This window comes from Ornithorhynchus anatinus, chromosome 11 (assembly GCF_004115215.2).
Source record: "Ornithorhynchus anatinus isolate Pmale09 chromosome 11, mOrnAna1.pri.v4, whole genome shotgun sequence".
Taxonomy (NCBI): domain Eukaryota; kingdom Metazoa; phylum Chordata; class Mammalia; order Monotremata; family Ornithorhynchidae; genus Ornithorhynchus; species Ornithorhynchus anatinus.
In genome coordinates, this window is record NC_041738.1 from 41,534,947 (window position 1) to 41,548,440 (window position 13,494).

The following is a 13,494-nucleotide window of genomic DNA, read 5'->3' on the forward strand; positions in this document are numbered from 1 at the left end:
CTGTGTGACCTTGGGCAAGCCACTTAACTTCTCTGTGCCTCAGTTACCTCATCTGTAAAATGGCGATGAAGACTGTGAGCCCCACAAGGGGCATCCTGATTACTTTGTATCTACCCCAGAAGTTAGAACAGTGCTTGGCACATAGTAAGCATTTAACAAATACCATTATTATTATTATTATTATTATTATTATTATTACCGAGCCCCGATTGGGTCCAGAGCACTGTACAAGCATGGCCTATTACCCAGGGCTCCTGACTCCCAATTTCAGAGTCTGGTCACCAGGCCACACTGCCGTGGACTCACTATCCTGGGGACGGGTGTCTGTATTAGGGAATTAACTAAAGTGTTCAAGTCACATGCTTAGACTGTGAGCCCAATGTGGGGCAGGGACTGTGTCCAACCTGATGATCTTGTATCGACACCAGTGCTCGGTATAGTGTCTGACACATAGTAAGTGCTTAGCAGGTATCATTAAAAAAAGAAGTATATGATTTACAAAAAAAACCCCAAAGTGATCTAAATTTGTTAAAAATTACTTTTAAAATATTAAATCTGTTGCTGTTACTTGACTCATTTCTCAGTTGCTAGCGGGTGGATAGAGCACGGGTCTGGGAGTCGGGAGGACCTGGGTTCTGATCCTGGCTCTGCCACTTGTCCTCTGTGTGACCTTGGGCAAGTCACTTAACTTCTCTGGGCCTCAGTTCCCTCATCTGTAAAATGTGGTTTAAGACTATGAGGAGCTCTGTGCGGGACAGGGACTGCGTCCAACCCGATTATCTTGTATCTACCCCAGCACTTAGTACAGTGCCTAGCACACAGTAAGCACTTAACAAATACCACAATTAGTAGTGGTAGTATTAATGACTTGGGCTCAGTTAACTGGGCTAAGCAGCAGGTTTCAGACTGCAAGAAAAGAGTTTGTGGGCTGCTACTCATATTCAATCACCGTGACATTGGGCAAGTCAGCATTTTGCTGCTGGTTTGTTTCTTCATCTGTAAAATGGGAGCGGTATTGCTGATTGCGAGCAGGTTGTTCCGTACAATAGCAAGCATCATCACTACATAGTACAGTCATTTTGATGTGCATATCACACTAGGGATGTGACTCCCCTCTTCTCTTTTCCTGGAAGAATTCATTGACACCGCAGTTAAAAATAAATAAATAAAAGACTTGCAAATGCCTTTGGGAACAGCTGCCATTTCCGAAGGGAATAATTGAGTTTTAGTGGTACAGTGCAGGAATCGTAGGAGACCATGGGCAGCATGCTTGGCCTCCTGCCAAAATGTAAATAGTTTCTCTTGTTACTCTGGTAAAGTATTGTGGATTATGTAATGTTGCAGAGTATTCTTGATTTCCCACTTCCTTTCAGGATGGAAAAGGAATCATTTAGTATAGGACCATAGTTATTTGTTTACAAGACAGATATTAGTGTTAGGCAAGCCAACTTAAAATAAATGTAGTAGAAGGAGCGATTTGCGTGCTAATTCAGCCTGAGCATTTGGAGTCAAGATGCATGTAATACTGTAGCTAACAACCTTTTTGTTTTTAAAATGCAGTGTTCAGAAGTTCACTTCCAGCCCAATCATACGCCTGTCCTAACAGATCATGCGGTTTATGCTTTCGCCCATTGCTTTTGGTCACATATGCTAAAATGAAATGAAAATTGTTAGAATTGTTGTGCAAATATAATATTCCTTCCAAGCTGTTAAATAGGGCAGTATTCTGTTTACACGAAGAGGCAGCCAGCTTTCCAAGTGTAATGAGTCAGCTAGATGAACAAAAGAAGGGAAGAATTTATCTGGCATCCGTTTGGTCTTTTTTCAGTTAAACAGGTTTTCAGAGCTACATGTAAAAGTCTATACCCCAATCCAGTCTACCAAATAACGTGAATTGGAAACATTTATTGAAAGAATGAATTATACAGTACATGTAGTTTTAGATCTTTCCTAATCTAGACTTTTTGAAAGAGAGTCCCATATTGGACTTTATAGATGTATTTCTTGTTTAGGAAGAGATACTATTCCCCCCCCAACCCCCCTTGTGTTGTGGTCCATAACATTGAATTTTTGTCTTATCTTCTAGTCTTAGGAGAATTTAATATTCCACACAATCTTATGACAAGGCAGATTCATCTTGAGTAGTTTGAGTTTCCACTTCTAAATTATCTTTCTCTATAAATGGCACAAATGTGCATAAATGGCTAGTAGCTGTTTGGGGGCAAAACTTGCAGATCTTTTGTGAGTAGTCTTCAGTTACACAAAGCATGCACATCTCAGCGTCTATACACGATGCAGAACTGCCTGCCATTTGTAAGGCTAACATTTTCTTAAAGTGGTGACTTGGAGGAAATTGTAGAATAAAGGGGTAGATGAAATAGGTATAAATTCCATGTTCTGTGTTCTGGAAGAATACAAGTAGCTGATCCATAAACATGCCATGCTCATATCTGTGCCAGGTTTGACTCACCGAATGTGTTTTCACCCACCCTCAGCTCCACAGCTGAGTCCCAGATTATATTATATTATATAATTATATATTATATTAACGTCTATCTCCCCCTCTAGACTGTAAGCTCGTTGTGAGCATTGAATGTATCTACCAACTCTATCAAGTGACTGCACACAGTAAGTGCTCAGTAAATACCATTGATTGGTTGATTAGTAGAGTGATAAGCAGTATGTCATCTGGGAGCTACCCTGGATCTTGTGGTTGGGAATTTGTGGTGTTGGGTCAGCTGGTGGATGTTGAGAAATTTCGCCTAACCTTTGTAGAGTTTCCTTGTTTAAAAGGTCTTATGCATAAAGGGCCATGTTCCCAAATGTAAGTATACTTGATAGAAAGGCTTTCCAAAATATTGGCCTCTGGTGTTTTCTAAAGAAATGTATAGTATTAGAAGATTTCACAATTTGATTGCCAGTTCACTCAAACTTATTGTGGCCCTCCTACTTAAGCTGTGAGCCGTATGAGGCACAGAGACTGTGTCTGACCTGATGATCTTGTGTGTATCCCAGGGCTTAATACAGTGCTTGGTACTTAGTAAGTGCTTAACATACTACAGTGATCATTATTACTGTTATCATCATTAAGCATACGACGTAGCATTTCAGTGCTACAGCTCCGTTTTAGATGATAATGAAATAACTAGATTATTTTCCTAGATCACCAAAGACCCCTAATCCTCTGAAGAATAAAGAGAATGGCTAGGGGTTGGTTTTCTTCCATCACTCTTTGCTCCGATTTTAACAGGTCAGACTTCTGCTCATTACCACAGCAGGCTACATTTTCTGAATATCAAAGCAGTTGTGAAAGTGATGCCAGTAATAATCACGACATGTATCAAGTACTTACTCTGTGCTAAGTGCTGGGACAGTCACTTAGAATAATGTCAAGTTAGGTAGAATTTTCACTTTAGTTACCTCAAGTTGGCCAGAATTTTTGCCAGGCTGAATAACTTTCACTGATAGGCCTGGAGAAAATTAGATACTAAGAGATTTCTTAAGGAGCCACAATTTGTTCTTTGCTTCTTGCTTTCTCCCATATCACTTGGAAGGATAATTGGGGTAGGATTAGGCTAGTAGTTGACATTGAGATGGCGATAACCAGTTCTGCAGCTTAGCTTTCTTTATGCTTGTCTTGTCTTATGCTGTCACGTCGTCTCAGACCCATAGCGACTCCATGGATACATCTCTCCCAGAACACCCCACCTTCGTCTGCAGTCGTTCTGGTAGTGTAGTCATAGAGTTTTCTTGGTAAAGATATGGAAGTGGTTTACCACTGCCTCCTTCCGCACAGTAAACTTGAGTCTGCACCCTCGACTCTCTCCCATGCCACTGCTGCCCAGCACCTGGGAGCTTTGACTTGTGGCAGATTGCCTTCTACACTCCCCAAGCTAAGAATGGAATGGGTATGCCCCTCCTTGATTCTCTCTCCCATAGCAAGACTGGTAAAGTACTGAAAATTCTTCAGGTGCGATCCTGAGGGGGAACCTTTTTCTACCTGATGCCAAAACCAATTTGTCCTCTCCCAGCACCCGGGCATGGTCAAGATAAGTCAAACCTCAGCCCAACTCCTTTACACTACAGTGGGAAAAGAAGTGATACTGGGTGAGTGAACTTTCTTGAGGTCAGGAAGTCTGGACCAGGGCAAAAAGTGATGGAAAGAGAGGCCATATAGTGTCGTGTGTGGGAAATTAACTTTGCATGTTTGGAGTACGAATTTGGGTAAGTGGAGTCTCTGCTCCTTTTTAGGCCAGTGACAGTTAATTTTTTTTGCTTAAAGCTTCGCTCTGTTGTAGATAAGGATTCAATCATTCATTCAGTCATATTTATTGAGCACTTATTATGTGCAAAATACTGTACTAAGTGCTTGGGGAGAGTACAATATAACAGTTAACAATGAGCTCTCCTATGGGGGAAAGTTAAGGCTTCAAAAGTTGATAAGGCAGTCAGTAGTGCCACCTGAGATTGGGCTCTGTAGTAAGCATTTGGGAAAGTGTAGTAGAATTAGTAGACATTATGCCTGCCCTCAACAAGCTTCTGACCTAGCCGGGAATTCAGATACAAAAATACATTATCGTTTGGAGGAAGAACAGAAAGAGGATGGGTACATCAGTGCTTAAGTAATACGGTATGTAAGATATGTATTAGTTCAGGAGATTGGGAGAGCTTAAGTGCTCGGGTAGCACGAAGCGCCGAACAGGCAGTAGGGGGAAATAAAAGCAGGAGAGAGGAGAAATTCATTGGGGGAGGCCTCCTGGAGGAGATGTGATTTTAGAATGGCTTTGAAAATGCAGCGAGAGAGCTGTGGTTGGAAAGGAGAAAGGTTGGAGAGGAGGTATTCAAGAGGCTAGCAGGAAGAGAGACAAGAAAACAGCCCAGAGAATAGTTGGTAAGCAGATGTCAAAATGTCTGAAAAGTTGAATGGAACTCACAGAGGGAATAAGGAACGAGAGGTGGGACTTACAGGGGCGAGACCATTAGCCCGAGGATGACAGGGAGTAAAAGGCAGAGGACAGAAGTCAAAAAAGGCAGGGAAGTTAGAAAGGTACCTACACACTAAAGCAATATTCAGACCTGCTTTCACCCTGACAGACGTGTTTGATGTGGATCCAAACAGAAACAATTAAAGTGGGTAAACATTAATAGTCAAGTGCAGCCCCCACTGCCATTGGCTGTCCCGCTATCTTCTCTGGGTCAGTAGAAGCAGAAACTGAAGGGATTGGTGGTAGTGACTGTGTACAGCTGCTGTTATACCTTTCTTCTCTGCCAGAGGCCCTGGAATTCTCAGAGGGGATAGTTTTTACCTTCACTGCAGCCATGGCTTAAAAGCTGAGTTTTTGACATCCCACTTAATGAGGAATGAGGTCACATTAAGGGTGGGTTGATCGTAAGCCGTTCCAGTGGCCATTGGTTTCATCCAGCTCTAATGTATACAAAGTACTGTTCACTTATCTGTACTTCACAAGGCCAGCCATGGGGAGCATCGTGGAGAGGTTCAACGTTGGTCATGCCTTTGAAACTTGAAGGGACAGGGTGCCTGGAAAGAGTAGATGAGTGCTAAGGGGGTCTGGGGTAGAAATCATACTTGCGTGGGCAGGTGTTGGAATGTATGGGCCATCCAGGCATTAGCCAGGCCCAGTAGGCAGTTGAAAGAACAAGCTGGGCCCTGACCTGATTCTAAGAGTTCCAAATTTAAAATGTCAAGCTACCCTTGGATTTATTTTAGACTGTGTCTAAAAGGAAATGTGGTGTGGAATTTCCGTGCTTTTAAGGTTTTGATATTCTGGATTATTCTGTGCCTTATCCAGCCTAGTCTATTGGGAAGTTTCATCTTAGATCGCAGGAATAGTAACAGAAAGACATTGTTGGGCATTCATTCTACTTTCTCAAATGTCAAGTATATATCGGAAGTGAGATTGGGAGTTTTGGATGAATGAAGCACTTAGAGACAATTTGACCTCTTCTTTCTCTTTTATTAAACAGACGGTTGATGATGAAGCAATGGCAGCATAAATGAAGATCAAGTAAGGAAAGCAGAACGATGCCCAAGGGTGGGTGTTCTAAAACACCACAGTTAGAAGATTTCTCTCTCAGCAACGACATGGTGGAGAAACAAACTGGGAAAAAGGTAATTGATGTTTGGGCCTATGTTTTTTTATTCTCTAATATCTTCCACCCCCTCGACACCCCCCACCTCCCCCCACCTCCCTATTGCTTCTCCCTACTAGTAATTTATTTGAATGTCTGTCTAACCCCCCATCTCCTCCCCTAGACTATAAGCTTTGCCAGGTTAGAGATCATGATTACTAACTCAGTTGTATTCTCCCAAGCACTTAGTAAAGGCTTTACCCGGAATAAGCACTGAGTAATACTATTGACTGATTGATTGCTATTCTGAGTTTTCTTCCTTTCATGAGAAAACCCAGGAATAAAGCCTCTAAATTTTCAAGTCACTGAAAATTCACATTAACCCAGTTTCAGTTGTCACTAGGTCTTTGCTAAATTGAAAACCATTTTGGCTATGTGTATTCATCCACTCTCTGCAGGTAACCATAAAAAGTATATATCCTTTATTTTAGAATGGGTGTGGCACAGTTTAATCTTTAAAGAAATGTTTTACTGTTGAGCCTATTTATCAGATATTTGGGGGCATAGGTTAGGTCAGTACTCCAATGCACTTTTCCCTTTAACTCCAGGATCCAAGAACACAGCTGAAGTTTATTCACATAGGCAAGTATTAGCTAATCCAACTGCTAACTGTGCATAATTTTGGGAGTGTTTCTGGACTGAGTGAATATTTAAAGTTTTGGATTCATTCTAAATGTGATCTATGAAAGTTGAGGAAACCTCCAAGTAATATGAAATATATTTATAAAATGAAATATCTTCATGCATGTCTTAATGGGAAGCAGCTTTGCCTAGTGGATAAAGTACAAGCTTGGGAAGCACAGAACCTGAGTTCTTATACTGGCTCTGCCACTTGCCTGCTCTTAGACCTTGGGCAAGTCACAACCTCTGTGCCTCAGTTTCCTCAACTGCAAAATGAGGATTCAGTACCTGTTGTCCCTTCCTCCTTGACTTATGAGCCCCATGTGGGGCAGGGACTGTGTTTAGCCTGATTAACTAGTATCCACCCCAGCGCTTAGAACAGAGTTTGACACATAGTAAACTCTAACAGGTACCATTAAAAAAATCATTTAGCCTTCCAAAATGGTTTCTAGTTTGACATTAATCTCGATCTCTTTACTCAATCAGTTAAGGGAATTTATTGAGCACTTACTGTTTGCAGAGCACTGTTCTAAGTGGTTGGGTGAGTACGATCCCACAGAGTTGGTAGACACTTTCCCTGCCCAAAAGGAGCTTACAATCTAGAGGGGGAGAACGACATTAAAATAAATTACAGACATGTCCATAAGTGCTGTTGGGATGGGAGAGTGACTGTCAAGTGCTGAAAGGGTACAAGTCCAAGTACATAGATGACTCAGAAGTGAAAGGGAGTAAGTGAAATGAGGGCTTAGTCGGGGAAGGCCTCTTGGAGGAGATGTGACTGTAGTATGGCTTTGAAGGTAGGGAGAATGGTGGTCTGTTGTATACGTCGACAAGATCCGCCTTTTCCTCTCCATCCAAACCGCTACCACTTCAGTATAATCACTCACCCTCTCCCAACTGAATTACTGCATCAGTATCTGACCTGCCAACCTCCTGTCTCTCCCCACTTCAGTCTGTACTCCACTCTGCTGCCCGGATTATCTTTCTAAAAAAACGCTCTGGGCATGTCATTCCCCTCCTCAAAAATCTCCAGTGACTGCCTATCAACCTCCATATCAAGCAAAAATTCCTCACTATTGGCTTCAGAGCTCTCCATCACCTTGCCCCCTCCTATCTCACTTCCCTTCTCTCCCTCTACATCCCAGCCCACACACTCCACTCCTCTGGTGCTAACCTTCTCACTGTGTCTCATTCCCGCCTGTCCCGCCGTCGACCCTGGCCCACATCCTACCTCTGGCCTGGTACACCCTCCCTCCTCAAATCCGCCAATGACACTCCCCCCCCCCCCCCCACCCCCGCAAAGCCTTACTCCAAGAGACCTTCCCAGACTAAGCCCCCCTTTTCCTGTGATCCCCCTCCCCTCCCCATTGCTCCGACTTGCTCCCTTTGTTCTACCCCCCCCCCCCAATCCCCACAGCACTTGTGTGTATATGTACATATAATTCTATTTATATTAATGCTTGTTTACTTGTTTTGATGTTTATATATCTAAAATTCTAATTATTTATATTGATGCTATTGATGCCTGTTTACTTGTTTTGTTGTCTGTCTCGCCCCTTCTAGACTGTAAACCCGTTGTGGGCAGGGATTGTCTCTATTGCTGAGTTGTACTTTCCAAGTGCTTAGTACAGTGCTCTGCACACAGTAAGTGCTCAATAAATACGATTGAATGAGTGAAGTAGGAGAAAGTTCCGGGCCAGAGGGAGCACATGGGCTAGGAGTCAGTGGTGAGATAGACGAGATTCAAGAACAGTGATTAGGTTGGCAATGGCGGAGTAAAAAGTGTGGGCTAGGTTATACTCAGAAATCAGCAAGGTAAAATAGGAGGGGGTGAGCTGAATGAGTGGTTTATAGCTGGCGGTAAGGAGTTTTTATTTGATGCGGTGGTCCATGGGCAAAGACTCTTTCTGAGGAGTGAGGAGGCGAACTGGACAGTCTTCTAGAAAAATGATCTGGGGAGTAGAGTGAGGTATGGGCCGGAGTGGGGAGAGAAAGGCAGGGAGCTCAGTGCGCAGACTGATGCAGTAGTCGAGTTGGGTATATGTAGTGCTTAGATTAGCCTGGTCTCAGTTTAGGGACAAAGGGCATATTTTAGCAATATTTGAAGGTTGAACCGACAGGATTTGGTGACAGATTGAATATGCGGGTTGAATGAGAGAGACAAGTCGAGGATAATGCCGTGGTAATGGAGTTGTGAGACAGTGAGGATGGTGATGTTGGCTTGTCCCTCTAGACTGTAAGCTCGACACGGGCAGGGAATGTGTCTGTTTATTGTTGTTTGACCATCCCAAGTGCTTAGTACGGCGCTCTACACACAGTAAGCACTCAATAAATATGATTGATTGACTGATGTTGTCGACAGTGATGGGAAAGGCAGGGTTTGGGTGAGAAGATGACTTCCATTTTGGTCAAGTTTAGTTTGAGATGTCAGTGGGGCATCCAAGTAGTGATGTCCTGAAGGCAGGAGAAAATGTGAGACTTCAGAGAAGGTTTGAGGATGGGTCTGGAGAGGTAAACTTGGGGATCATTCCCATAGAGATGGTAGTTGAAGCCATGGGAGTGAATGAATTATCTAAGGGAGTGGGTGTAGATGGGGAGTAAAAGAGGACTCCCCCTGTTAAGAGGGTTGGGGACTGAGGAGAGGCCTGCAAATGAGAGAGACAGCTGCCAGAGAGATAGGAGGAGAACCAGGAGAGGAAAGTGTCAGTGAAGCCAAAGTTAGATCAGGTTTCCAGGAGAAGGGAGTGGTTCACGCTGTCGAAGGCAGCTGAGAGATCACAAGGGGTTTGGATGGAGTAGAGGCTGTTGGATTTGGTGAGGAGGAGGTCAGTTCTAGCTCAAACAAGCCAGTGATTCACGTGCCAGGCCGTCCTGCCAGGTCCTCAAGTTTCTAGCCACAACTAATAATAATTCTGATATTTATGAAGTGTTTACTATGTGCTAAGCGCTGTGGTAGATGTAAGATAATCAGATTGGACACAGACCCTGTCCCACATGGAGCTCACAGTCTAAGCTGCTACTTCTTCCCCAATTTCTGCCCGCTGCCCCCCTCCCCGAGCCCCCTCTACAGGTGTAGAGGTTAGTGCCTCTAGATTCCTACTGCTGTCTCCTGCCTTTACTTAGGTCAGTTTGTGGGACAGGTGAACAGTTTGAGGGTCTAGGGGGGAAAAGAAAATGCTGCACTTCTGGAGCCATAAATTGGGCAGGAAGAAAGAAGATGGTGGATCTCTGTAAGCACTTAGGCATTGTAGATTGGCCCACTTTGGTGGAGGCGGTATTCCTTTCTTTTTCATCATGCTGGGCAGTTTTAGGAATATTCTTGTTCCGTTTCATCATTGTATTATTTTAAATGTGCAGATGGGTGCTTCCTTATTTTTATCTAACATATACCTTTGAAGTCTTAAATTTAATGAAAAATGGACAAATTTGATGATTCTGAGTGTCTTTAAAATGGCCACTCTAAAGCCATTTCTCTGGGTACAGGGGTATTGGATTTTGTGGGCCATTACATATAATCTTTGTCCTGACTTAAAACAAAATGATCACAATTCTGTCTTGAAGCTATTAACACTTCTAAACTGTGTTTTCAAGAAAATGAAGCTCCACTGTAGTTACATTTCAGCCTTACAGCATGTAGAATTGTCTATATATTTCCATGTATATATAATTATGGATTTGTTTTTCAGGATCTCCCTAAGTCTGAGTCCTGGGGGCTGCAAACCCTAAAGTATGATTGATAGACAAAAACTGTTCCCTGTCACTTGTTTATCATTTCATACTTACTACAGTTTTGTTCGCTCGGTAGATCAGATTTGTGTTTAAAATTAGGTATACCCTGACCTGAGCACTAGTAAGGTGAAATAGATCAATCAGAAGCATTTATTGAATTGCATACTGCTTGCAGAGCATTACACTAAACACTTGGGAGAGTTCAATAGAAATTAGTAAATGAAATTCATACTCTCAAGCAGCTTACAGTCTATCAGATGAACCGGCATTTATTTAAGATACGGATTTAAGTGCTTAGGTAGCATGCAAGGGCTGAAGTGGCAGTTGAAGGATATAAGGTGGGGGTATAGAGATTAATGGGGAAGACTTCCAGGGAGGAGTTGTGATTTCAGTTCCTATTTCAGACCATATTAAGAAACCACTGGGTGGCTGAACACCACTAGATATTGTGGGAGCAAGGAAGGTGCGTAATGTTGACAATCTAGTCTGCTAAAATAGATCCCCCCCCCCCCCCCAGTTAAATACTCTGTATAAAAAGCTTTGGCCCTACATTTACAAGTATATGAATGAAGTAAGCAAGTTGTTGAAGGATTTTAAAAAAAACAAAAAAGTCAGCCTGATTGGAGCTGAAGATAATACTGATGACAGTAAGCAGTGAACTGGAAGCGGTGGGGAGGAAGATACAAGGAGGTGGGCTAGTGGAAAAAGAGTGTTCTGTGCAATTCTAGTTGATGGTTAGGTCCCTTATGTAATGCTTCCAACTACAGATTTATGCTTTTGCAAACTCATATGCACTAGAATCCTGTCCAAATAGAAGTGCAAAGTGGGCACTGTAGCCAAGGATTTTTGAGTTCATTGTGATTCCCTGAAAAGAGTATGAATATGCTGTGATTGAGCAGACAACAGATTCAGAAGGTGTAGACCAAAGATGAAAAGGGTCATCTGCCTCTGTTGTTCATCCTTCAGTGCAGTCGTTATTGGATCTGATTTTGTGTAAAACGGAACGTGTTGACGAGAGCGTGCTTATGCATGTAGTTGCTTTGTAAGAATGAGGGAGAGATGTGAGTATGGGGGAACAGCCCAACGGGCTGCTGGGTAATGGCTGGAAAACACTGTTTTATGGGATGTAGTAAAAATAGACTGCATGTCTTTCTGGGATGAATGATGTTGAAAAATAAGTTGTTTTATATTAGCTGAAGGTGACAGATTATATTGCATCACGGGAGTTAGGCATGTTATCTTGCTATTTTACAGCCCTGTAGACTGTAAATTCCTTGTGGGCAGAGGTTGCTTCTACCAGTTCTGTTGTACTGTACATTTCCAAGTGCTTAGTACAGTGCTTTGACTGCAGTGAGTGCTCAATAAATATCATTGATTGATTTTTATCCCATTCACCCCTTGTCTTCACTAAAATGCACATGTTATAGCAAAAAATATAGTCTCAGTCCAGAATACTTGGAGAACTGATTTCACCTTTAACCAGAATTGGGAGTGAATTTACCGTACATGAAAGAAGTGTGGTTTAGGGAACTTCTGTGATTCATAAAAAAACATAGAAATTGCTTAATCGTGGTAGACTGGTGTTCGATCTGCGCTCAGGAATCATTGTGTGTAAGCCTCAAATCTTGCGTCAACCTGTTGAGATAGCCTGGTTCATTCAGTATTAAATGTCTTTATGTTGAAGGGAAAGCAGAGAAGGAAAGGCGAGCTACTGGTAAATTTTCTTTTATCCAAATAGAAATGGACTGGAAATTACTCAAATTCCAAGTATAATCGGTCAGATTTTGAATTGTCAAATCTTCTGCCCAAGATTTCCAGCCTCTCCATCTTCACAGAATCATTGGATCTAAGATCCCAAATCTGTTTTGGGGAGCACTTAATAGAGATTAGTGACATTGTGTGGTGGTTTTTTCTAGGAAAGCATGTTGCTCAGTAACCGTTCAGCCGTTGGCTTGTCTTCTGTGTGACTTGATAAGTAAGAAATTCGAGACATGGTGCTGATAAATGCCAAGTCATTACTTGAACCTTCAATTTGTGAGAATCAAAGGTGCAATTGAACTACCCAGTGATAGTCTTCTATATTATAGCCAGAGAAAGTCCAACAGGTTAAGTGTACTGTCTTGAATTGATGAAACACCTTTCACCAAAGCTCATCAGCTCTTAACAGCTTGCCTCAGTCTCTTTCCTGGATGGGCCACCTCTCCTAGGTATGCATTCATATGTGGGCCACACTTTCTAAAATCTTGCAACAGCATAATAACATTAAAAAAGAATACTATTGAACAATTCCTTGCAGAGTTTGGTGGTGGGTTTTGGACAGTGATGTGAGATTAGAAGGGAAAATTTTTGAAAACAAGGTGAGACTCTCTCTTACCTCCACCCTTCTCTCTCTCTCTCTCCCTCTTCTCTCTCACTTACAGTTGGTTGGTCATGCAGCGCATGACTGCATACCCTGATTGCATGCCACCAGTAGAGACTTGTCTAAGAGCGAAGGGTAGTGCTCCTTTTATTAAGGAATTAAATCATAGGATTGGGAGTCAGAACTATTTGAATTTTCTCTCTTTAGATTTTGCTTTTGATCATTTTATTTTGGAACATATCTTCTAACCTATCAGAGCCTGTTTTCCCAGTATGAAAATAGTATGACCAGAGGGGAATATCAAATAGATTTATTTTTTTCATTTCTATATATGATTTAACAGTTTATGGAAGAGGGAATGTGAGAGGGAAGAGTGAAATATCCTAATTTGCAGGTGGCACTCTGTTCTTCTGTGTGCTGAAATCCTGTTCAGTTGGGGCTAAACTGTAGGGAGTCTTCATAAAGCTGTATGACCAGGATTTTTTAAAAAGGCAGTTTAGCTTCATTTTGAGCAAGTGCAATGTTAACACATTTGGACAAAAAGAATCCAAACTAGAATTACGTGATGATGGGCTTGAAGCTATGAATGACAACTCAGGAAAGAGATCATGGAGTCATGCCTTGGAATAAATGGC

At 42.2% G+C, this 13,494-nt stretch overlaps 1 protein-coding gene across 3 annotated transcripts in view; it reads left to right on the forward strand.

Annotated features, from left to right (window-relative positions):
* ANKRD11 (ankyrin repeat domain 11) overlaps window positions 1–13,494 on the forward strand; it is a 301,832-nt gene that overhangs the window by 216,417 nt on the left and 71,921 nt on the right. For 2 of the 3 annotated variants that reach the window (XM_029074876.2, XM_001512676.6), the window contains one exon: window positions 5,986–6,130. In XM_029074876.2, the coding sequence (XP_028930709.1) occupies window positions 6,044–6,130 (87 nt within the window). In that variant the 5' untranslated portion in view covers window positions 5,986–6,043. Of the gene's footprint in view, window positions 1–5,985; window positions 6,131–13,494 lie in introns of those variants that run through there. The other variant, XM_029074877.1, reaches the window with a different exon arrangement.